The sequence below is a fragment of the Solea solea genome, chromosome 3 (genome assembly GCF_958295425.1).
Source record: "Solea solea chromosome 3, fSolSol10.1, whole genome shotgun sequence".
Lineage (NCBI taxonomy): Eukaryota > Metazoa > Chordata > Actinopteri > Pleuronectiformes > Soleidae > Solea > Solea solea.
This window is the reverse complement of record NC_081136.1, coordinates 9368283-9395318: the sequence shown is the minus strand read 5'-3', so window position 1 is coordinate 9395318 and position 27036 is coordinate 9368283. Positions and strand designations below refer to the sequence as shown.

The window sequence follows — 27036 nt, the reverse complement described above, 5'->3', positions numbered from 1 at the left end:
ACTGTCACTGCTCTCATCTCTCAAAATCGCTCGGCCAATCTCATGTGTGCGGCGGCTACGGCTGCGGCTGCGGCCTGTGCCACAGCCAGTATGTCCACACAAGTGTTGCAGCACTGGAAACAGCTCCAAGCCTTTGTATGTATGTGTGTGTGTGTCTCTCTCTCTCTTCCACCTCTCTGCTCTCATCATCTCTGTTAATGTCTGAATGAACACATCGTCTCACTTTCATCCCCCTCAATCTCCCTCCTCTTGATCTTCCTTTCCCTGTCTCACGCTTTCGGCAGCAGTGGGATATAAAAAGCTCGCTGGGGTGGAGGTGATGCATGTACTGTAATGCGTGTCTGTCGCGACGACATCAAAGGCAAGGTCAAGTGCTCAGTGGCCCCGTGAAGCTTTTCATTACATATTTAACTCTGTAGAATTCCCCGCAGAGACCGCGGCGGAACACGCCTGCTGCTCCGTCCTCTCGTCCGCAGCCACTTCAGCCACGTCTGCTGCTGAAGGAGCGCGTCTGTCTGAGAGCACAGAGTGAATTTCCATATTAGCATATGGATGGAGTCAGATGTGTCCCGCCATGTGAATGACTTCACGGTGTTTAGCTTATGCGTCGTGCTGGCTGTGCTGGTGGGGTGGCTATTAAGTAAGCGTGTCAGTGGAGACAGACAGGGAGAAAAGATCAGATCGTTCAGTCTGCCAGATGGAGGAAAAAGATTGAGAGTGTGGATTTCTCTATCCTTGACCTACATTACTGTAATTCTGTCTGTCTGTGTACACTGTTAATTAATGTCTTTGTTTGTTTGTTTTAAAGCTGCAGTGTGTAACTTTTCAATAAAAACCCCCCCAACACTGATTTTTTATTTTTTGTGCAGTGTCAAATACTCACACTCACACTGCTGAGGACAAAATTGACTTTTTAAAAGCAAGCTATAAAAAAATATACATTATTCTACTTTCATTGAAAATACATTTTTTTCACTGACCTTATCATTGATATCAAATACTAATTAATTTATAAAGATTTTAACCCTTTAAATGCCAGATTTTTGTCATGATGCCACCATGTTTTTACCAACTCCCCAGAAAATATAAATTTTCTTCCAATATACTACATGTAAAGTATTTTTTTGTGTTGAATTATTACAGCCTGGGATATGCCAATGATTACCAAGTTTTTTTAGTTTTTTTTTTAGCAGTTTTCGTTTTTTTGTGCAGTGTCAAATACTCACACTCACATCACTCAGGACAAAACATGTGCTTTTTAAAACCAAGCTACAAAAAAATATTCTAAATTGTAAATCTACTTAATTATTAATGTCAAATACTAACCCTTTAAATGCCAGATTTCTTTCAATAAACTACATGCAAATAAATGTTTGCCTTAAACACTGCCATCTAGGGGAGAGTAGTAAACATTCTCAATTCCAAGGCAAAAGCCCATATTGACAACCAGATTATAATAAAATGGATATTTTATGCTTTAATGGAAGTAAGATCAAAATTGCACTTTGAATGGGTTTCAATGGCACATTTTTTTGCGCTTAACGGTGAGTGTAACACTTGTGAACTGGTAAATGACAAGATCAAATAAAAATAGACAATCTCTCCAAGATTCATGCCATATGCATGAACACAGCCAAAAGTCTGGGGGGTGGCGACACCAGCAGTATTTTGGTGAGATCAGTTACACACTGGAGCTCTTATAAACATCAACACCTGGACACAAATTTAACCTATTAAACATGAATCTAAAGTAGAAATAGACCCATTCATCAATTGGTTTTTGACTTAATTTTAATCAACAAGCAATTTTTTTTTACTAAAATATGAAAATATGTTCCCATCTACTTGATAAAAGGTCACTTTTTAGTTTTTATTTTGTTTCATATACTTAGTATTTCGTTAATGCATTATTTTTATATAAATAATTTAGGTGTAGAAAAAAATTATAGAGACAGAATTAAAGTCTTTTAACTAAAGTTTTTTTAGTTTTTTTGCAATTTAGTTTAATTTGATTTGCTCCAGAAATGTTTTATCAGATGCTTGGTTTTCACTAGGTTTTATAATGCTACTAAATGATCTATCCTTATTGGTTTAGGCCTATTTTTGTAGATTTAATTATGCTGGTCCTGAGTGGCAATTGTTGTTATCCATGTATTAATATGATGAATGATAATAAAGTGAACCATGAATCTAAAGATTCTAAAGAAAAATATTCTGTCAACTCAATGTGACCCCAACAACACGTTTACTCCTAAATGATTGTTTTCTGCATGAAAAATAAACATAGAGATAGTAAATTAATGTAACTTACAAATGAATTATGTCAATAAAGTAACTAAAGCTATGATTTTTGTAGCTATTTGTACCACAGAGTCGACAGAGACGCTATTGCCCTGCTGCTGGGATTGTAATGCACCAAATGGGATGCTTTGACGGGTTTGGAGTGGATGGATCTATGGCCAAACTGCCACGGGGAGAGGAGATCTAAACAGGCAGCAGAAATAGTAAGGCACTGAGCAGAAAAGGGGGAGTCGAGATGGAGTGTGGAGTAAAGGAATAGTAGGGCAGCTGACGTAGTTGTCTTGCATGCCAGCAACAAGGGTGGGAGGTGGAGAGTTGGACCAGTTCTTGTATTTTACTTATTTCACGAAGGAATATGATGTACGCACAAGCTCTGCACAGCACTATACTCTGTGAAACGACCCTATCACACTGAGAATGTGGTCATTAAAATTGTGGACCCTGTCATTTCTTCCGTCTACAATGGAACCAAATTCATTTCCTACAGGATTCAGGCTGTAACAAGGTTATTTAATCATTCAATAGACTCACTGCAGGCTCACATGCAGAACCAAAGGAGGATCATTACACATCACTCTACCAACCTCAACTAAGGCTACCTAACTGAACTTAAGAAATACTGTATGTTATGACAAGTAATATGTTCCTTCCTTACAGTGTTCCTATGATTATGGACACTGTGCTTTATGTTAATTCCCTTTTCTGCAGCCATGTAAATCCAAGCCAAATACCTGCTCTTAATGTGCAAAAATAAAACTTTCAAATTCTACTTATATCTCAATGTGTGTTTGCATACAACATCACCATTATATTGTAAAATGAGCATTTGTTATGTTGCTATTCAGTTCAAGGATATTGTATCCCAGTACATTTTCTTATTGATTTATTGCCAAGTCCTACACTCACAATATCTTTAATTACTTTGTTCTAATAAAATCAGTGTGAGAGTCGTGCGCTGGCCTGAGCAACTTCAGACGCAGCAGAGAATTTGCTCTTTTCTTTTGCAATCTGTCGTTGCCAGATTATTTCATGATTCCCTGCCACACATTCTGATGAGCGTATGGCTGCGGCTCTAACTAATTTCTATGATCAGGGTTATTACATACTGTGCTAAATAGAAAACAGCAGATGCAACATTTTGCAGACTTTAGAGTATTTTATATCAGGCTCAGTGGGTCAAGACCTCAAAATGATGTTTTTTGCAGTGGGGGCTGAGTCTACAGAACATGCAGGTGGGGAACTGGAGATAGTTTAACCCTTTAACACCGAGCGTATCGCAGATGACACGCTTGCACAGGCACACTTTGCATTATTGTAATTACGTGATGGTTTGGGCTATCGGGAAAAATCCAATATCCAACGGTTTCTGAAAGCGGAGAAGCTGCATGTCAGAAGCCAACATGTGGTTTTTACGGTAATTTCACTCGCGCAGTTGTGGGAAGCCGGCGAACCAGCGTCTGTGTCACCAGAGAGGAAAGAGTTGGAAAAAACGTCTGTGCCTAGTTTCCATTTTTTGGCCTGTTTTTGCACATTGAGACAAAAACTCAACCAAATGTTATTTTAAATAAAATAACATTTGGTAACAATTTCAAATTTAACATGCAAAATCTGATGTCCATGTATGACTGCAGTGTTTTTTTTAAAAAAGCTTTTTGTTTTTCCTTCATTTTAAATTAATACACTATTTTACCATGCAGTAAATAGTAAATAACTGATATGTTTCTGGCCCTTTTATGGTTAAAATGGTCAAAAGGGTTTTAGGTGAGGCTTAGGTGTTAAAGGGTTAAAGGTGATGTAAGTCAGACTTTTACAAAACACACGTTACATTGTGTTCATGCATAAACATATCCACACACTGTACACATCTCTGTTTTAGTGAACGTGTGTCTGCTTCAGAGCAGCAGTGGAGAATCACGAAGTAATGAGAGGATAGGACAAAGCAATAACAACAGACAATAGCGCAAATTCGGAGGCTTTTCATCGTCGTGTCGTTATATATATATATATATATATATATATATATATATATATAGTTCAGCATTTCCGAGGTGATCTGCTCTCTGCTCGCTCTGCTGGTGTCCTTTGCACACAAATACAGGCAGCCACATAATCACGAGTTCAAAATGACCACATGTCGCTCCAGTGTCAATAATTTCTGTGCTTCCCTTCCAAATCACAGGCACAAGTGTGTAAAAACACAGCAGGAGGCCTCGCAGTGGATCCACACACAGCAGACACTGATCTGCATGCAGCGTCATATGCTCGCCTAACAACACCCCCCCCCCCCCCCCACACACACACACACACACACACACAGACACACACACACTAATGTGCATTTCTTGCTGCCTCTGCCATTCTGTCAAGAACACGTCCATCATTTGTCATGTGTGGGGCAAAAAGATTGCTCACATTTCCGTCCCAGTCCGGGGCCAAATAGTGCCGGATGGACGGTGGTTAGCGGCAGCTGTCCGCTTGGACACAAATGACCCTGCTGCAGTTTGCTTTCTCCGGGAAGGAAAATGCAAGCGATGCCAGCAGAATATGGCAGAATAAGTGAGGGAGATGAAAATACACAAACTCATCAGCGGAAATGAATAAGATAAATCAAGCATGCCTCGGAAGAGAGAATGTAACACTTTACTTATCTATTTTCTTTGTTGCTACCAAATCTGCAAACATTTGACTCACTTTATTGCTTTTAACAACTAAACTCCGGTGACTAATCCACTTCTGTAGATTCCGAGATTATTCTCTTTTATACAAAAACACCCAGACTTTGAAACCGCAGTCAACATATATGACTGATTTGCTTCTTAAGATGCCGTCTATTATTTATTCAATTTTCTGGCTATTAGGTCCTGTCACAAGTTAATTATATTATGACAAGATCAGCGAATAAACTGAACAACTTTGTGTACAGTATTAGATGGGGTCCATTAAACCACATTAAAAGAGAATGTAGGTGCATTAAGTCTTATTGTTACAGCTTTAGCTCATCAAAATCCTGTGTCTGTTTTTCCCCCCTTCTTTTATATTTATGATATAATGTTTTATTGCTTTTTTTTTTTCAATTTCTTTATTATACCGATTTGTTTTTCACACATTTGACTGTGGTTGTTTTTAAACTTGATAGTAAAATAAGGAAGAAAGAAAATGCACAATCCTTGTCGACTATTGGAACCAATTCCTTGTTCAAGACAGCAATTCTGTCATTGCACAGGAATAATTGTAGTCTACGGCATGTTCAGAAAGTCATATTTTCCTTAGACATGTCACTGTATTCATAATTAAATGACTTAAAACAACCGTCTGACAGCTAACCATTGCTCGGTGAGAGCACACATGTACAAAAGCAAAGAAACACGCAGTCACACTGGTTTACTGGTAGCTCCGTGGATTTCTGATGATGGTCACATTTTAGACTGCATTTCATGATCCACTTGAAGCAAAAAAAAACAAAAAAACAAAAACAAAAAATGCTGACAAACCCAATAAGGATGAATTGAAAACCCAACACTTAAAGTAATTATATGCAAATGAAAATCTGTCACCAAAGCACAGGCCATGCAAGAGCACCAAAAAACAACAACAGAGTGATGTCCTTTTAAAAACGAGACAAAAAAACACATGAAAGTAAAAAACCTATTTTTGAAACAGCTCCAGGAGCCTGTGCTCAGTCTCTGACTCATGAAAGACACTTACTTTCCTGATGTTAGCATCTGTTTCCTTACAGCCTTACATGCTCCTCCTTTATGTTCTTATTGCTTTCTATTCTTACTGATTTTATTTTCTTATTTGACGTCATTCTGTACAGCACTCAACATCAGTTGTTTTTTTTGAAATGTGCTCGATACATTTGAGTTGAGTTGAGGTCTATGGGAGACATTTGTGTGTGGATTCCAACCATTTTTTAGAAATCAAAAAAAGACCACAATGTTATGAGAAATAAAGGCTTTTCTACAGATCCGTGCCACAGGTGCACCCTGGGTAAATTGCAGCTGGGATAATACACAACTCCTTACATGGACATCCTGGAAGGGGGGCTGTAGAAAAATCACAGAGTAGACCTTTTTTCTTTTCTTTTTGTTGTTTTGTTAAGTTTAATCCAATTTTTAAAACTTGATATAGTTTATATAGTTAGTGAAAATGAAAAAAAACCCATCTTATTCACCAGATATAGGTTGCCTATAGGTTGTGCTGGAAAACAAGGATATAAGGCACTCTATACTGCACATTCAAGTATAGGTTTTAACATAGTCATGGGAAAAGGCAGCCTAAATGCTCTGTGATCTAAGGGTTAACTGAACAATGGATGTTTCACGATTTCTTGATTTGTGTGTGAAATGTGGGAGAGTCACAGATGACGGTGGAGTGTTTGAGGGAAACCAGGATAATCAAAGTTGTGTTGAGACTGGAAAATGTTCAACAAAGGGAAATCAATGCCAAAGTGAGCTCTCATGATCAACTCATGCACTGGTTGCCATTAGATTGATGAATTGCATTGATGTCATCCATCACTTACTTAATCAATTCCCGAAAATACACGAGTCTGCTAAGAGAAAGTGACTTGCCCGAGTGCCGAAACGACACTCCTGTGTCTGGTTCGATGGCAAAGTAAAAGAGAGATCCTCCTTTTTAACACTTACCGAGCACACCGAGCCGGTAGTTCATGGTCACCACGATCACGTTGCCGTATGCAGCGAGGACGCTGGCGTCAAACATGTTCCCGGTGCCTTCCATGTAGGAGCCTCCATGGATAAACAGCATGACGGGCTTCTTCCTGCGGTCACGGATATCTAAACACACAGACACACAAAAGATTAGAAAGCAGGGACCGGAGAGCAGAAAGGAAAAAAAGTCAATAACTCTGTTTATGCCTCCCATATTCTCTTTGATCACACATTGTGTTATTCCGTAATATACCGAGCAAACAACAAATTGCTCGGCCGGAGGGAAAAAAAAAACCAGTATTGTATCAGCGTCTGAGAACTGTACTGTTCCTTGCGGCTGGATGTCAGCTCTAAAAAATTAGTTTGAGGTAATTTAGATCTCGGGCAATGATTCAAGCAACAAGCAATAACAAGAGACACCCCTGCAAGAATCTAATCAAATGTTTCCTTGTGATTAAAGCAATAATGCCTGGAGAAAATCACTGGGCAGCGTTGTGTATTAGCGCTAACGTGTATATCACAGCGTCTGACAATCTTTATTTCACGCTGACGCTTGATTGACCACGACTGAAACACAAACCGAACGAGAGGAGATGCAGTTAAACAGAGTGGTGAGAACGCGAGGCCCGCACAGTGTGCACAGTGTGTTTTTTTTTTAACTGTGAGGGCATCAAGTGTTGGTGTCAAGGTGCACCTCCAAGGGAGCTCTCTGCTGCAGGAGAGGTGATTTAACAGCATGTGGAAAAGGCACTCTGGGGCGGCAAAGCAAACAAAAGCAACTAGACACCACAGGCACATTTAACGAGGAAAAAAAACCAAAAACACACAAGTGGGCACATATTAAAACCTGTCGGAGTAACGCTGATGTCTGAAGATGATTCTGTGCGCAGTCGACAGATAATGAAAGGCCACTGGCTCTTAATATATCACTTCTGCAATGAGTTTCTATCATTTTCTCATTTTATTTTGCACCTCGGTACTTGAAGCTCCTCTGAATGCAAATTGCAGTTTGCCCTGAGCTGCGAGGACAGCTACACCAACCAATTTCTGGGTCTGAAATCCCCTGTGGGAAAACTTTTAAAAACACAGTTTCTTGGATGCTATCATTTTTTTTTTTGCACTGGCACACATTGTTAGCAGATCCAGCCTCGGGGTGAAAAAAAAAAAGGGGGAAAGATAATGGAAAAGTTTTACAGAAAACTGTCATTTCTGCCATTAAAAGACACAACGTGAGGTTTAGGTTTGAGCCGCTTCTTGTGGAACACAAACTATCTATAGAGTGTCATGAAATCCCATCATGCAACACTCAGCGGAACATAAATCCACATATCGACGGTAAAAAAACGTCCTCCTCATCAGCTGAATTCATAAAAAGTTGAAGATGATGAATAACTGTTGCACCCCGAGACGGCAAAACAGTCGGCGACAAGCAAATAGAGATCATTTTACCGGTTCGCCAAAGATCCCAAGAGAAGCCAGACGTGAATCACTGCTATAAAACAAGCTTGAAGTGAGTAAAGAAGACGGGGCAATGGGAACTCACAACGGACTCGATCACGTTATATCAGGGACAGAATCCAACACACTTACGAGCTTTGAAATCTTTATTTTACATTCATTTATTGCGATGTTAAGGTGTTCTCAGGAGTAGGAAGTGGATCAGAAAGTCGACATGGAACAATGTCCGCTGTAGCTGTTTCCATACTCACGAAAAGCACCGTGACGGTCAGCCCGTCAAGTTGTGTGCTATATTGTTGGATCTCTGCGGATTTAAAGGGCGTATGAATCCGACGGCTTGAAACTGACGCACGTGACTTCTGCAGCGCTAAACGTCAAGTGTTAACTTCACAAATAAAAGTATATGCAACAAAGTGACAAAAATTAACAATCAAGAATTCCATCATATACTGAGGCTCATCAGCTTTCTCTTAAATGTCGTCAAATGTGTTCTGTGTTGTATTCAATGCAAATTTCAATGCTAAAAGTGCGCTAGTACGCGATTAGAACGTGTCACTAGTTCATTCAGAATCAGTTGCTTATCACACGTTACGTGATGTTCGTATTCCCGTAGCAGCCTCCGCATTAAAACCACTTGAACCTCAGCTTCAACTGTTCTCTATGGGATGGCACGGAATAGGGTTTTTTTCACTGCAGTGAGCTCGGCGATGATTGGACAAATGCGGTAAAATCGTCACTTCCAGGGAAGCTCAGCTTCTCTTGGAGTCAACGGAGCAGTGGGCGGACGCTGGGCTTCTGCGCGATGACTGGATGAACGGTCTGAAAGGTGGCACCAGTTTTTGATTGACGGAAGAGCCTTTTCTGCCGCAGCGCTGTGTGGGCTTTGTGAGCTGAGAAGTTTGTAGACATAACAGCTGTTCTTCGTGTGTTATTTGCTCGACGATATAGCCCATTTTCATTTGTACCTGTACTGTGTAGCATTTCAGTTTTACATAATTATCGTGTTTCCTTGTTCTAGTTGTTTGTTTGCAGAATTTATGTATAAACAGCTGGGTATGAAATGAGCTTCAACTGTTTCAAAGACCAGCGACTGTCACTGCATTCCAGCACTGGCAAAAATGACCTGCACTGTAAAAAAAACAACCTTAAATCACGACATAAGAAAATGACAGTAAATGTGACAGAAATCACAACAGATGGGTGTTTTAGAGATAGTGGACTCGTCTCGGGTCATCAGTCACACGTCACATATGACACGTGTGCTTCTGCAATCATTAAATGTTAACAATCTGGGGATGGCACTCAAAAATCATATGGACGGTTTTGGATGATTTTCAGAGAGCTGAGGGTGTTTAGTTTTTACTTTCACTCCTGGCATCGCTCCCTCTTAAAAGCAGATCATTTCTCAGCGCTTCCGCTTAATGTCAGTCATGAGACTTTAGAGCATATGTCTGCTCCTGCAGCGCTGTGTGTGAGCAGGATGGTCCCTGATGGGCTCTCGTTGGCCTTTGAACCAGGCTCTTCTGGCTAAGAGCAATGACACCCCTGCCTGCCAGGAGTCTGTGGTAGCATATGGCAACACAGGAGAACTGTGGCACAGTGACAGCCCCTGTTGGCTTCCCCGTGTGTGTGCATGTGTGGAGGCCTGAGGATGTAAGAGAGCAGTAGTGCAAAAAAAAGCCACACAAATAAATAAATAAATAACTAAATGAATAAATATAGCAGGATGTGTTAGAAGGCAAGAGAGATGTACGACACATGACTCATGGACAGCATAAATTAACAGCTATGAGTCCACAAGGTTATCACATGATCTCAGTCATACGTACACATGACGACAACACCAGTGCGTCAGTCAGGTGCTCACACTTGCACTTGGGGAGAGAGGAATTCACAGGCAGTTGCAAAGGAGAGTCGCTATGGCAACTGCTTTGCTTCAACTTCTTTCCGCACATCCTCTCTCTCTCTCTCTCTCTCTCTCTCTCTCCCTCTCTCATCGTCCCAACACGGGCCACTCTCACATGGACAAAGTCTCGTTGACTGTTGCTGTGGCAACATATTGCTCTCGTGAATCTCAAGCCCCCGTGATGCCCTTCCCCACGTCTCCACCTGAATCTCATTTCATTAGCGACCAATAACCACACGTGCACTTCCCACACACACACACACACACACACACACACATCTCTGTATTCTGCGTCAGTAGATGAAGACAGTCAGTGGCATCATGGGAGACAGAATGCAGATGCACCTCATGTACCCAGCCACGCCCATATACGACACACACACACACACCAAGCAGACTGTCACAGTTGACCTGTAGACTCTGTGTCCATGAATCATTTCCACAGTGACAGGGAGGACTGAGGCCCTAAGGGGCTACACATGTACACACAGACACACACACACACACTCTCTCTCTCCTGTTTGCTGCCTTTGGCTTTGTCATGTCGCTGTCACAACTAAAATTTAGCATGCAATTCCAACGAGCATCAAAATGTCCGTCTTTTTTTGTGCTTATTTTGAACCATAAAAGGGCCACAAAATGTATTTCAATATGTGGCAGTTATTAACAATTTACTGCATGTTAAAATAGTGCATTAACGATTTAAAATGAAGAAAAAAAACAAGGTTTATTTAGAAAAAAACCAGGTAATTTGTGCCAGAAAAAGGTCTAAAAGTGGTAACAAGTACACACTCACACACGGTTTGACAATGTCCTATACGCTGTATGTATGAAATCAGCGTCCTCTGTTTTTGCACTGGGTCATAATCAAACGTATCCACACACAAACGAACAAAAAGAAGCAGGTGCCGCCTGACAGCATGACGTCCTGTGTTTACTTGTGGTGCTGGACCTCGGAGCTCGTCTGGCAAATGGGACAGAGCGTACGTACAAATCCTCCACAAACCCAAGATGTCCTGAGATTATAGGCAGATGGTAATCACGTCCACACAGACGTGATTACTCACTGTGACACAGCACTCATTTGTCTGTTTACTACATGTCTAACTAAAGGAGGACAGCACAGGGACAAGCCAACGTCATAATGTTGGTGGTCAGAAATTGGGCTGAACTAGTTTTTTTTAATTATTTGACGGGCTGATACACACTCAGAAATCACAACAACACAAAACACCTAAACCGACACAACAGGAATAATAACTAACAAAGGACTCTTTTTTTTTCTTCTCCTTTTTAATAAAAAGGTGAACAGACATTCAAACAATGCCACGGAAAAGAAAGCAAACACAAACAACAGCGACGGGAAAGACAAAGCAGGATGGCAGAGAGCAGCTGAAGACTGGTTTCCCCCCGAGGAGCTTAGCATGGCTGCTGATCCTTTCAAGCAGAACAGAGACAATGAGATGATTAGGCCTAAACTTGTGTGGAGTGTTCCAGTTTAGCACACCCTGCCCAACGCTGCCCTCCGAGATGCCACCCTGTGGTCTCCTGATGAGACGTGGGTGTTTATCAGCTGCCTGATTAGTCGCGGGGATGGAACGTGGTCCGCTGCGCTGTGCACATCACCATCGGATGTTGATTTTATGGTCACATAGAGGGACGGGGAAAGACCGATAAGTGGTGCAGCTGAAGTTCAGGGTGTGACTGAGAGGATAACAGCACTGAAATAACTTGATATCGAGTCTACATTCATATTTCTTCTTGTTTATTTTCCTCAGTAATAGCTGGGATGTACGACAGCGGTGTGGGAGGCTGCGTGAAGTCACGGCATTTAAAAAGCATTCGAGTGAGCATTTCAAGCAAATATGGTCACTTTTCCGAGGAAAATTCCAATTCATGTAAACATTTCTACTCCAGTACTTTTGTCAGAGGGCAGTTTTCCACTCTAGCACATGCAGCAGCTTACAAGATGCATTCAATGACCTTGGGAAATTGAATCACTTCTGCAGGGTCCGAAGGGTGTTGAGTTAGAGGAGCATCTTCAAGATGCATTCAAGAAACCTCGTAAATGACGTTGGCGAGGGGGAGATAACATAGCACACAGAATGTTTCACCTCTCCCAATGACTGTAGGCCCAAATGAGTGCATTTCTCCAACATATTCATTTCCATTAGCGTGGATGAATCTGTGTGTGTGTGTGTGTGTGTGTGCATACATGCAGAGGCAGGTGTGAAATAAATATTGACCTTTTACTATGAGGTTCCAAGCAGTAATAATAGGGAAATGAATTCCCGGCAAACGATGAACTGTCATCTCTGTGCAAATACACACAGGCCGGAGCAGTGCACTGTACTCGTGCTCCAATTAGCAAAAAGGTTGTAGAGTGTTGAAAAATATTACCAGAGTGTCATGGAGGACACACGTTGGTGGATATCTCTGTGTTCCTGTGACCTGCAATTTCAGTCACGATCGACTGAAGGACTGTAGAGATAGCGGCGATGAGGACTATTGTGAGTTTTTAGAAACCTTGAGTTTGGATTGGGGCGAAAAACAAACTGTACAACAATCCAACCGTGTGCTGCAAATGTGTGTATGTGTGTGTGTGTGTGTGGGTCAATAGGAGGTCAATAGCAGGCTGATGTGACAGAGGGCCGGAGGTTAAGACAGATGTGCAGTGATGAATGAGATGTGATGAGATGCACAGCAGCAGAGTTGGCCCACAGGCCAGAGAGCAGTGCAGAGGCTTAATCGTTAGAGCACAATGGATGAAGGCAAAGGTCGTCCTGATTGCATCTGGGACGTCTCTCTCTCTGTGTGTGTGTGTGTGTGTGTGTAAGAGTGTGTATGCGTACACTTGTATTTGCTACCTCTACCTCTCATAAACACTGACCAACACCTGTTTTGTTTTTGAAGCAGAGCCTCATTTGGAATATAAGAACATTTGGTGACAGAATATTGACCGTGTTTTGTCCTCATTCACAAAAACTCGCTCACGGATGAATGTCGACATTTAACATCTTCGCTCTCAAACTTTAAATTATTCCCGTTTACATACTCTTTCTTTGGCGTTTTACAACGTCTGGCATGCAGAGACGTTGTATCACGCCCTACTTTAACCTCAATCTCGTGCCTCATATCAATTTCCCCGAGACAGTGTTGACATGTGCGCGCTCTTAGAGGATCCAGAACAAAGGAATCAAACGTGAAGCGTCCCTTTGGGACATTTTCTTGCCGGTGAATTTCATCCATTCAGCGGTGGCTGTTTGGCAGCTGACTCTGGAGTCTGGAGCGTCAGTCCCAGTGTACCGTGAGCCTCTTAACATCCTGATTAAACTGTGCATAATTACACAAATTAACAATTACATTGCCTTGTAAAAGATTTATTACATTGTTGAGCTTTTTTCTTTTTTTCTTTTTTTGAATCAAACAAGTCTATTACAATGCTATCAAAACCCTGCAAAACACCTGCTCGGACGCGCTGTTTGAAATTGCACAAGTCTTATGTGCCGTTTGTTTTCCACTTTGTGCATGGACATATGGCGCGCGCTTGCCTCTTGGTTTATTGGATAATCATATTAAGTGGAATTGATTCATGCACAACAGCAGAACAATGCTCCGCCGTGAGTTTCTGCCCTGTAGAAACCTCTACGCTGACTTGACTCTTGGTTACTGACAATCACGCGTGTGTCTAAGGACTGAAAAAACACATTTCTCACTGGGCTTCCGTCCAACCCTTTTTTAAATTTTTTATAACTTCAGTCTCCGTCAACACTGTTGTTTACATTGCCAAGGAGCTCAAACGCTTGCCATGTGGACCCAAAGCCGACGGCCGACTGTGTACCTGCTTCGTATGGATTTCCCGGAGCAACCTGAAGATCATTTTCGACCGATATTGATTCCGGCGCTGCTGCTTTTGCAGAACTCTGTGCTGTGATCGGGCCTTTAATCAAGCGACACTCTTTAAACACTGACCTCATCAGGCACCGATACAGCTATCACAACCCTGGGTCTCTAACGATACCGATATCAATCCAGTGCAGTCGTTTTAAACTAGTAAGCCGTTAACACCACATTAGTGCTAATGCATTGGCACACAGACATGAAAAGCGTCGCTTTAAAACAGGAACGAGCTGAGAGTCTGAAAGAGTCTGTGGTGTTGCTATTCCGACACTGATATGAGCCTCCACCTCACAGCTCATCACGCTCCCCCAGAAAACAAACCATCAAAAGTATATAATTCATACAAAATTGGATCCATCTCCTCTCGTATCAAAGCTACAGATAATATTGATCCCACATTAAGACGGGAGCGAGCAGCCTTATTGCTGCGGTTGTTTCAAAGTGCTGAGCATCTGAAACCTTTACTTTTCTGTCTGTGGAGTTCAACGCCTCCATTTTCAGCAGCAGATATAAAGAGTGGGTGAGGTTTAAAAAAAAAGTACAAGCGCAAGCAGCAGGAATAAGAATAAGTGCACTGAACTGTTTTAAAACAGCTTGCTCTTATTTGTCACAATAACATCTTTTAAAAAAAACACAAGCAGCCATTCTTTAATTTTCTCTGGCTGTCTTACTTTCTTTTATCTCCGTCCACTCACTCAAACACACACACACACACACACACACACACGCATACGCGTCTTCACACTGGCCACCAGCGAGTGCCCTCTCCTCCTCTTCTCTGACTTCCTGTTGCTCTCAATCTATTTCACAATCTTCATCGCTCGCTCTTCACTCTCGTCCCGCAGCAGCTGCCGCCCTGGCCTCTCTCTGTCGTCTGCTCCACTTGTTTGTTGTCTGATCTCCATTTTCTCTGTGATTCCTTTATTTTCATCTCTTGCTACTTTCTCCCTCCGTCTGAATCTATCACTGGGGCCGCGTCGTGCTGCGACTCTATTTGTGAACCCTCTCTCTGAGCTCAGCTACAGGCCCGGCACATTCAAGGGTCTTGCCTGACTCAGTTTGCAGCTCCCTCTGTATCTATTTGTTTTCCCTCTATCTTTCCCTTATCGCTCTGTCGTGCGCTTTTGTAGCACTTCTACTGTTAAATTATATCTCTCCCTCTTTATTTCCCATCCGCGTGATAAATAATGACTGGATTAGGCCGACTTTTCGTTTTGCTCACTGTTAGGGAACAGATCAATTCCACAAATTGGGGGGACGGGGGGGAAGAAAACACACAAATACACAAAGCCATTCTGTGTTCCAAAATGCCACAGTGACAAAGACGACACAAACGCGGGCATTGTGCTTGCTTCCCCACTGCTGGGTCTGTCGTTTCCCTTCATAACGGACTTATTCTCCTCCATTTTCCACATCCCTTTCTTTCAGCCTCAAGCCTGTTTGGACGTAGCCTCTGCTCCTCTCTCTTGCTCTCCCTTTATTTCCCTTTTCTTTGAGCTTGATCAGTGAGAAAATGTCATTTCCTATGGCGTGTCAGGTGTCAGGTGTCAGGAGTGGGAACGACGAAGTTAAAAAACAAACAGTCAGATACATAAAGCATAAATATCTAACATGATCGTAATTGTGATGCCAAATTTATGCCAAATTCTGTCTCCATGAGAGAGGAAATAAAACATCCGCAGGTTGTGTTACCAGAGAAAATGAATGTGGAGTGGTGGAGGCCACCGTGCTGACTTTTAAGGTGCATTAAATGTCAGCTCTCGCAGTGAGTAACATCCTTCCACTCTACCTTAAAAGTTGCTCCGTGCCTTTGAGCGACGCAGCAAATGAAATGATTATCCTCCAACTTCACTAATAAAGAAAGAAAAAAAACACCGTCCCATTCATCATTCACACTTCATTCAGTCTATTAAACGTTGAAGGCTCCTGCTGCATCCACAGTGCCTGCTGTAAATTACTAAACTAGCTCAGACACCCTTTTATGGCCCGGGCCTATTCGACGAGCTTGACCTCTGCCTGCTGCGCCGACACCTCTGCTCTGTATTATCCCGCAAACTTCACCTGGACGCTTGGCCGACTGAATGAAATACTCTCGACGTGATTACGCCGTTCATCAAGTCGGTATTTATTTGCGTCTTTTATCACCCACTCACAGGGACATACTGTGCGTATTTCTTCAAGAATAAACACTTCATCTTTACTTTTTACTGCTTAAACATGACCCTGGTACTGCACAGTAGCTCGACAGTGGCATTTAAACCATTTCACTTGAAGAAATGCACTATTTTAAGACATAAAAGAGCATCCGAGAAAAAAAGGAAACGTGTTAAACTGAAATACTTGCTTCAGTGCAACAACGGTTCAGTCATAGCAACCCACTTGAATCCTACTCCTGCAGGGTTTTGAATCCGCGTTGCAGTAATTATGTTCCTATTTTACATACAATCAACTATACCACCAAGACTATATCCTCGCTAAATCTGCAGTATTTTTTTAATAGTTAATGATAATTTGCTTGTCTGATAATTTAACCCTTTAACCCAAGCGTCTAAATGTCCGTCTGGACTTTGTTTTTCCTTATTTTAACCATAAAAGGGCCAGAAAATGTCCTGTGAAGTGTTTTTGCCCATTATTCCAGAATACCTTTCAATATCTAACAGTTATTTACAATTTACTGCATGTTAAAATAGTGTATTAACAATTTGAACACCAGATTTTGCGTTTTTGAATTTGAAATTTGAACAGTATAAAACATATTTAAAAAAAAAAAGGTTTGCGTTTTAGTTTTTGTCTCAATATCAAAATTACCGTAATCACCACATGTTGGCTTTGACTTCTCAGCTTTCAGGAATTCTTCCGATCGCTCAAACCATTGTGTAATTACGGTAATGCAAAGTGCGCTTGCGCAAACGCGTCGCTCTGCGATACGCTCTGTGTTAAAGGGATATTAAAACACGTTTAAAGTATGTTGAATTATTACTTTCCACGATCTAATCCAGTGATGACATGAGCACACTAAGGTGAAATTGTCACGTCAAATAATTCTGTATTTCTTGATATCTAAAAGCACAAAAGCAACCAAAACACAGAGTGAGGATGAAGTCAGTGCCCAGTTGCAGCCACTGTCCTATAATGTTCTATATTAATGTTCCTTTCACTTTATTTTGATTTTTTTTATCAAATATGGACCTTAAAGAAATATAAGAAAATTACACTCAGGGTTGACATTTTTAACAATGAGTGGCCTGTAAAGGGTAAACATTAAAGTGTTACTCTGGTTACTCTTGACGTGCGTTAAAGGAAGGAAAGTGTGAGAGCCTAGTGTGCCGTGCACTGTACAGCACGCCTTGGCAAAATGATTATAGCGGGCGATGATCAATGTCCATTTTCTGGATCATGCGTGTAGATAAACGCACGCGTGTGTCCCCTCTATTTGCACATTTTCTGTATCATGAAAATGTATCATCCTCTGCTCCCCACTCGTGTGTGTGCTCTTGCAACCTCTCATTATCCCCAATCCTCTCTGTCTTCTTCAGGCTCTCTACCCTCCTCTCACTCCTCTTCTATAACAATGTGGCCATTAGTGGGGCTGCCATCCCAGCCCTGGTTTTATACGGTGTCTGGGATCTAATTGGGACTCAATGAGTATGAGAGTTGGTTGCTGTGAGGCCTCTTTGACACAGGCAGGGATCCAGAGACTGGCTTCATGCTCAGTGCCATTCTTTGAGAAAGAAAGCTGTATTTACTTTTCCCCCCTTTCACGTTTGAGCACTTGCAGCTTGCTTTGACTTCAGAGAAAATGTAAATATAATGTATGTTTTAGACAAAACGACACGGTTGGTGCCTTTGCTGCTGCGGAAATGTGTAAAATTAGGAACGGCAGCAAAGTTGTCGACTCAACTGGACACATTACCAGCCCTTCGATTTTAATACGTAGCAATGTGATCAGATCATTGTGATTGTGACAGGAGATGACCTGTGATTTTCAGTCATCTTTATTTATTCCACTGCTGCTGAGATGCTACAGCCTTTTTGTCTGTGATTTTGCATCTCGAAACTCTCTCGTGTCCGTTTCAATCGCAGGGTCATAAAATGATTTGAGAGTCATTTTTCTGTCTCTTTGTGGTTGTTGTGAACCTCTTTCTTGCAGAGTTGCATCCATTTTGGTCTGTGTGGTTGTTTTGCATCGTTCATTTGCAATGAACCTCTGATCGGAGGTGCGTCTTCTTAGATATACGGCACTGCTTTCACGGTGTAGCCTAGCTGCTTGCTTAACCCTCTTATGACCATCATAATCAGAAGTCCTGAGGGCTACCGTAATGACACGTATATGGGCACAAAGCTCTATTGCTCTGCTTTCCGGTATCAATCCATCCATCTTCTTCCACTTTATCCTCCACATGAAGGCTGGGGAAGCGCGGGTCACACCCTGGACAGATCGCCGGTCCATAGTTTTTGAATTTTCTAGATATCGCAAACGGTCTAGGAATTACGGTAATGAGAAGTACGCGTGCTAAATCCTGTTGGCGGCGGCCGGATAGTCACAGGAGGGTGAAATTAGAAGCTCTGATCGAGGTATTCTCTCGCCAGGTATTTTCTCTTTCTCTTTTGTTTTCCAAAAAGAGAAATAGAGTTTCCCTGATCCCTTGATTTGATAGAATAATTCAGTCCATGGTCAGTTGTGCCATGTCAGTGTGAGTCTATTTTAAAATGTGAGGCCACTTTAACATGCTAGTACGGGGGACTGCGTGTACATTTGAATAAATGTATACAGATAAATACAAAAGCACAGCCTACTTTATATCAAGTGTTCGTGTTTTGCTCACTTGTTCTTCACTTGAAAGCAGGAAAATGCAGAGCGCATCGACACGGACGCGATTTGTGTGTTTTGCTGTTTGTTACCTCGTGGGAGTGATGCATTCCGCTTCAATATGAGAGTGTGAGTTTCTGCAGGAGGAGCGGAGAGACAGTAAATTGGGTATAGAGAGCCACCGCCGTTGTCTCCACTCACACACACCAGTGTTTCCATTAAGTAACGCTGTCAGCGCTGCCACTACCCACTGCTCTCCATCTCATACATAACAATACCTCCTTAATTGGGATGCCACTTCGACAGCAACAACACAATCCAAAGTGCAAGCGCACAAAATAGAGATAGAGAGCTGGAGACGGCAGCAGTGGATGCGGTCGGAGTGACTTTCGCTGTGGCAACGTAAACCGACTTATAGCTCAACATAAAACAAGCACAACTGCACGCGTGTTTGCCGCCGGAGCTGTGATCTGCCAGAAACATGCCGTCGGTCCACCGCAGGGCGCACAGTGTGTGCTGGGGGTGAAAATGTGTGTTCAGCAGACATCTTTACATCCATGGAGATCTTCTGGTTTGTGCTTGAGGGCTACGACTTATCAGACTGCAATTCTACTTTTCCTGTCCCGCAGCATAGAAACCATTCCGACTGCTTTTTTTTTTTTGTGTGTCACTGGCAGTCAAATTAATCTGCAGTGCACGTGGGTTTTTATTGGCTTCAGCTCCAATCGATATCAGTGCAAATATAAGACCCAGGTGCACCTGCCAATGTTTTTTTTTCCTATTTTGTTCTCTTTCGTGCCAGCTGTTATCCTCGTTAGCAGTGTTAATGTTTGTTTTCCGATCCTTTCCTTTTAAAACTTGGGACATTCTCATGCACAGTATCATTCTCACTCAAGTATGAGGACCTGTATTACTATTAACTAATCTGTAGCAGGAGAAGAGAGAGGGCAAAGGAAAGAAAAGGCAGTAGAGAAATCGATTCATTATTAATACAACTATTTATTGTTTAGCCCTACTTTCACTTTGTTAATGGCCTGTAATAAAAAATATAATAGCATGTGGTGAAGGTGTTAAATTATTACGTATAAGTGACACTGGGGCTCTCGTTCATAACCTCAGACGCTCAGTACCGGTTCACACGTGGCATTAAAATGCATCCTTGGTACGTCTCCCGCGACCACTTAGGGTCCGGACTCCCTTTCCACTTTGCATGCAAATAACTAAATAAATACATGCATGGTTTGGGTTGGCAAAAGAGCCAGTTATGTGGCTTTTAGCTAGAAGCGTCGCACAGACGTGTCCGTAGTCGGAGTGGGAGAGTTTTGTGTGACGGGCAGCGAGAGGAGGAGGAGGACGAGAGGAAGAGCGAGGAGGGGCTCAATTAATATCACATAATGGGATAAAGGGATGTGGGTATTAATAGAAGGGAACACACTCCAGTAGCCACCGAGGAGGGCAGCATCAGCAGTGCGGCACCTTTGCTCGTTGTTATGCAAAATCAGGCACAAGTACATAATATTACTGTTCTTGTTTGGCAATGTGCAACATTTCAGCAAGAGTTGCAAATGCAAACGCTCCTATAGTGGAACTGACATTTCATTGACATCGTGTTCCCTCAACTTACTGTATGTGGAAACAACTATTTTGACGGACACCTCGTGGCAGAACTTACTTACTGTGCAGTTTATTATTCTTATGTCCAAATTATTCACCCAGTCTCTGTGAATGACAGCTCACGGAAGCATTTTTGTATGGGGACCTAAAGAAGATCATTTACATGATTTAAGAGCGAATTTGTTTCTTATTTATGGAATAACAGCTGGATAGCTGGAAACACATGTGTTTAGGTTTGGGAAACAAGTGATCTGGAGTACAACCACAACACTCTCAGTATTTGTGATCTCCCCAGTGCCTGCTGAGAGGCCTACTCTGCAATGCAATTTGACAATTCCAAACTTCATTTGTTTCAGTGAGCACTTTAAAGTGTATTGATTTAGACTAAATAGACCCAACACAAGCTCTTGGCCAGCTCAAAGCTGGCACTGTGGTATTCACCGAGGTCCAGGAGTGAAAGGGGAGCTGAGCCCGACTCCACTGCTTCGTCCCTCAGTCCCTTAGAACCACTTCATACGACAATAAACCCAGCCACGTTGAACCGAACCAAAATCCTAACTAATAAGCAATGTAGCACCAAAGCTCCCTCCGTCTCTGTCTTGCTCTCTCGCGGTCCCTCTCTGTCACGGATTGTTTCCATCCCTGTCCTTTCCCTCGTCTCCACTTTCTTTGTCTTGTCAAGGGGGTTTTTCGAGCTCAATAAAATATTATCCATCAGCGTGCAACGGAGTCGGCGTCTTCGGCATGATATTGACACAACCTTGACACGATGTGGGCCGAGCGTCGAGGTAATGGGCAAAGCAGGCAAAGCTTCGGCGGTAAATAACTGACAGGTCCGCAGAGACACGGAGAGACGGAAGGAGACGAATCGTTGTAGTAATGTAAAAATAAAGTTGGTTTGACAGGACTGTTGATCCTTCACGGGAGAAAATTCTGTTCTGTTCTGTTCTGTTTCGGGCTTTTTTTGTGTGTACACTGCTGTCTAAAACAATGTGTGTGTGTGTGTGTGTGTGTGTTTTTGTGCACCTGGTTATCCTCATCTGTCATTCAAAAAAAAACACAATTCCACATCATGAGCTTTAGAGTTCTGCCTCTCACAGTTTTTTTCCCCTTCCATTCTTTCATCATTTTTCAATATACTCCTAAATCCTGTCACTGTGCCACCTCATTCCATTCAAAATCCACTTAAAAAGTAATTTGTACTGAGCATATAAGGATGTCAAATTTGTGACCTCCTCCCACCTAACCCATATAAAGCCAGGCTGCACATTTTCAGCTGCCCGAAAGCTCACGCTCTCTTTGTCCTTTTGTATTTGGCAATTTAGAGATTTGGCTCTTAGCGTGTGTTTTGTACATTACATTGATTATTACACTGTGTCCGTGGTGAAACGCCTACAGGACATGGTGAGATTACACTGGAGAGCGTCTCCCTGGTGGCTCCTAATTATATGAATAAGATGAAAGATGCTAAGTGTCCGTTCCTTGCAGGGAAACGGTAGCAGGGACTGTGAGCAAGAGCTGCGACTCAGCAAGCAAGCGTGAATCTCTGAGAACACACAGCAGAGACGACGATATGAAGAGATGCAGCACTGACCACGGGCCAAGCGGCCTGTTAGCAGAGTTATGACCACAGTGGAGAGACACGACATAATACAGAGAGACAGAGAACAATGCACTGATGAAGACAAAAACGGACGAAAAATGGAGACCAAAGCCACAATCTACCTTCCTGCAGCCCTGGAGATTCATATGTTACGCAAACCTTTCCACCTCCTTCAGTCATACAAACCTTTTTTTTTATTTTATTCTCTGATTCTTTTGCATTCAGGATTTTTGCATTCAACGGACTACATAAATAAATAAATATATATAAAATAAATATAAAATGTAAACTTGAGTCACGGTGCATTGTTTTTGAAGCTGTGCATTCCTGAAAATGGCATAATTTTACTCTAAATAGAAGTAAGTAATCTCATATTAGTATAGTGTACACGGCACACCTTACAAAACACAATAACAAACGCTGCAATTAAAGCGGCTCACATACATTAGGTTAGACTAATTCACAGGAGAAGAATTTAACTGGGAAAAATAACAAGATCTCATTTTGCTTTAGTATTTTTCTAGTTGTGCCGATCAATACTTTTATATTAGCAACGGCTCATGTAATTATGTGTCATATGAAAGGGGTCGCTCTTCATAACAATCCCACAGCTAATAAATACAATTACCACCTCAGGTAGACGAGAGTCTTCTGGCCTGAAACTCCACTCTCATTGATCTCGTTTCAGCATGAGGTCATTTTCAGCAACAGAGCTTTGATTAAAACCCACTGTAACGTAATCAGTCCAACATCTAAAGCAGGTGACAGCGACATAAGATGGAAAAGCGACTTGAAGGCGAGAGAATAATAAAGAAGGCTACATCCCAGAATAATTCAGGTTTGCTTAGTTTTCCAGGGAAATTATAAATATTATGGTTTATCACAATCATTAATATTTGTGTTAATATCAACGGCGTTTGTTGTACACGTATGTTTTTGAAATTCAGTGTTTACATCATGTCAATTAGTACACCTTGTAGCAACCCATAACGTAATAACAGCCAATAACGTAATCATTTAAATGTAATAAAACCAATAACGTAATCATTTAAATGTAATAAAACCAATAACGTAATAAATTGCCAATAATGTAATAAAGTTGCTGAGCCAATAACGTAATCACTTTTAGCCAATAACGTAATAACTTATTACGTTATTGGCGGGTTATTACGTTATTGGCCTTGCATTAATGATATACATTTGATAATGTAATAACTTAGCCAATAATGTAATAACTGAGGTATCACTTTTATGACATTATTGGCAATTTATTACGTTACTGGTTTTATTACATTTAAATGATTACGTTATTGGCCGTTATTACGTTATTGGTTTTATTACATTTAAATGATTACGTTATTGGCCATTATTACGTTATCGGTTTTATTACATTTAAATGATTACGTTATTGGCCGTTATTACGTTATTGGTTTTATTACATTTAAATTATTACGTTATTGGTTGCTTCACACATTATTATCAGAGAATGTCAATACTTGTTGTCATCTGCATTCGCCATCTTACTAATACCTAGAAAACATTACGTTTCAATCTAATGGTGTGTTTCCACTGGCTCAACTCGACTCGCCTCGCACCGGCCCGGCACGGTTAAGTCCAAGCAAGCTGAGGTGATACTATGCGTGATGTTGCCAGACTGCCGGCCACTGATTGGTCAGAGTGCCATCACGGGAAGAGACGTCTGACACAAGGATCGGGCCGAACACTACTTAACAATCGCCAGGGAAATGACTCAAATCTCAATATTTAACAGAGGAGTCTGGTGTATTAAGCCTGTGCTCCGGTAAATAGTAACAAATAGTTTTAATTCACTGATTCTAATGTCACTTACACTGTAAACAACTGCTTTACATGTATTTTTGTAGTGGAAAATCAACCTAAACTGTGGCGAGTCGAGCTGGGACCATTGTGGGAAAGGGATTAGGCAGTAGGAGCTGCATGGAAGTGAAACACTTGACCAGCATGAGATCTGTAAATTCTGTACATTATTTCAGTCCGTGTGTTAGCACACAGCTTAAAGCACTGTAGAGCAGCATTGGGAAAAGGAGTGATTCTGTAACAGCGCCACTCTAGAACCTGTCTGTACTTCGTTTGATTAATGATATCCAATATTCCACTGTAATTAAACACCCAGCTGGATGGTTCATATTCTCATCACCACTAGTCATGAGGAAAATTGACTGCATTATTGGAAAAAGCCAAAGCTTCTTTTGATCACATCATTACATAATCTACGAGCTCAGCGCTTGAAGAGAAACGCGGCGGTGTTTTACCTCGAGAGGTCGATGAAGACATCCATCAGGTGTGTGTGGGATACGGGGAGAAATAATCCTCGCGATGTTAAAGGCAACACTCACAGTAAACAGCGAGCGAGCAGCATTTATGTGGCGATACAATGTTTAAAACATAAAAATCACAAGGCGTTGTATTCAAGCAGCTGCAGTCTGGACAAAACTACATTCTACTACTTTCATGTACTGTACAGCATCAAAAATATACTATATGGAAAACATACAGAGACTGTAATAGTAACATATTTACATACATGTACACACATTTAACATGGAGTTGGTTCCTCTTTTGCAGCTATTGGTGCGTGGAACACTTCGGTGCGGTACGTCTTTCTTTGTGTTTCCATTGGGAACAAAATAACCAGCCCCAACCGTTCCATTTATCAGTATACTTCCCATGGGGTACCAGAGTAATAGTACAGTACGGGTCAGCTGATGAAATGACCATTTCCCCGACCGCAGTGTGTTCTCATACAAATCTTGACGTCTTGTTGAGACAAAAATCCACAAACCGAGCAGAAAGAATGAGCCGCTCCGTTGTCGTCCGTTGTGTTGTTGTCATGTTCGATGCCGTTGTTCGTTGTTGGCGCACAGGTACGACGGCGTGCAACACATCTCGCTGACACGTCCATTGAGCACAGGGCACACCAGGTAACGGTACTAGTATCAGTCAAAACACAAGCCGGACCAAGGGCTTTACCGTTCCAAACCGTGGGAATTTGTGTCCATTCATTCCATGGAGCATTTAGGAGGTCAGGCACTGATGTTGGACGAGAAGGCCTGGCTCACAATCGCTGTTCCAGTTCATCCCAAAGGTGCTCGATGGGGTCGTCAAGTTCTTCCACACCGAACTCGTCAAACCATGTCTTCAGAGCCCTTTCTCTGTGCGCTGGGGTTACGATCGTGTTGGAATAGAAAAGGACCGTCGTCAAACTGTTGAAAGCACAGAATTGTCCAAAATCTCTTGGTATGCTGAAGTATTAAGATTGGACTTAATTGGAGATAAGAGACTTAACCCAAACACCTAAGTTCTTAACATAAGTGGCAGTTCTGAAATCAGCCCCCGACTTGTGTCCAAGTGACGGTTAACCACGGATCCACAGCCACCGCAAGTGTACCATGCAGTCCTTTCACTCCCAGAAGTTTGAGTGTCTTCTGTTGAGACTTCCCAGCGAAGCCACGTTTGCCAAATACTTTTGTCCATATAGGGTATATGTGATTTTTTAATTGTTTCATCCGATAAGAACTCTTAACCATTTTGTTCTGATAATATATTTCCTTGGGGTGCACGGACTTATCAGCCAATATTTACCTTATTGACTGCCATCTGCTTATTAGCAACAAGGAAGACTTCCTCCGAGGCTAAAAAATGGCCTCAACTATTCGTAGGAGCATTAAAGGACCGATGTGTGCTCTGTTACCTGTCAGGTCATTATGATGGCCAGTCCCCTGCTTATCAGCCCTCCTAAATGTTACACACTGGACCTTTAAAAATGTGATTTGTGATTGTTATCACTTCAATTCATCATGTCTGGACCCAAAACAGCACAACACAAATACAATAGACTAATGTTTATTATCGTAATGGCCGGGATTTTAAGATGAAAAGGTGCAGTCCTGTTTATATTATACAGTAGTAACATAATGGTGCATGTTTTTCTACGCATGTGTGTGTGTGTGTGTGTCATAAAGAGGTGACATGGAAATGATGTTGTAGGTTTGGAGCTCAGGTGGCTCTGCTTTGTCTCTGATCAGAGCCGACACGCAGCGACACACACTCTTTCATGATTACAGTCGATCTCTTTCAGGTTCCCAATCACCTCCTCTGCACACACACACACACACAAACATACACAGACACACAACATGAGTCTTTTTGTAGGTCGTCACTGAGCAGCTGTAGCCCCGTCCTCCCTCGCACCTGATGCACGGCAGAGAGCGAGCGGTCGCTGCTGAATGAAAACCATCTCACTGGGATGTCGCACTTCTTCCTTCTATCTTTCCTTTTTTTTCTTTTTTTTTTTTTCAGTTTTTGGACATGTTTGTTGTACGGCCTGGATTACAGAGCCTGCCAATTAGAAATAGGCAGTTGATTCGCGGCTGAAAGAATGAGGACAAAATGGTGGACAACGCTGTGAGAACTGTTATCAGGGAAAAAGAAAACTGGCTGTGTCGTGTCTCGTTCTCCGGGTTGAAGAAGCCAATTTTCGAGGGTTTATACCAGGTCAATGAAAGATGATAACAGTCACTGTAATCTTGTTTCTTACACTGAAACCTTTATTCGTGCAACAATTCAAAGTCTTTGCTGGCAAACTATAACACATTGTGTTGCACGACTGTATTTTCTTTTGTTTTTTTTCACACAATGCAGCCACTGGAGCAGCGGCGTTTTTGTTTTGCCGACCGTTTTTGCTGCAAAACAAATGAGCAAATATAGACAAAAGCTGCTTTGAATCATTTTC

At 41.9% G+C, this 27036-nt stretch overlaps 1 protein-coding gene across 5 annotated transcripts in view; it reads right to left on the bottom strand.

Annotated features, from left to right (window-relative positions):
* Positions 1-27036, bottom strand: part of nlgn2a (neuroligin 2a) — a 168882-nt gene that overhangs the window by 49813 nt on the left and 92033 nt on the right. For all 5 annotated transcript variants that reach the window (XM_058624877.1, XM_058624880.1, XM_058624878.1 and 2 more), the window contains one exon: positions 6951-7100. In XM_058624877.1, coding sequence (XP_058480860.1) covers positions 6951-7100 — 150 coding nt within the window. The remainder of the gene's footprint in view (positions 1-6950; positions 7101-27036) is intronic.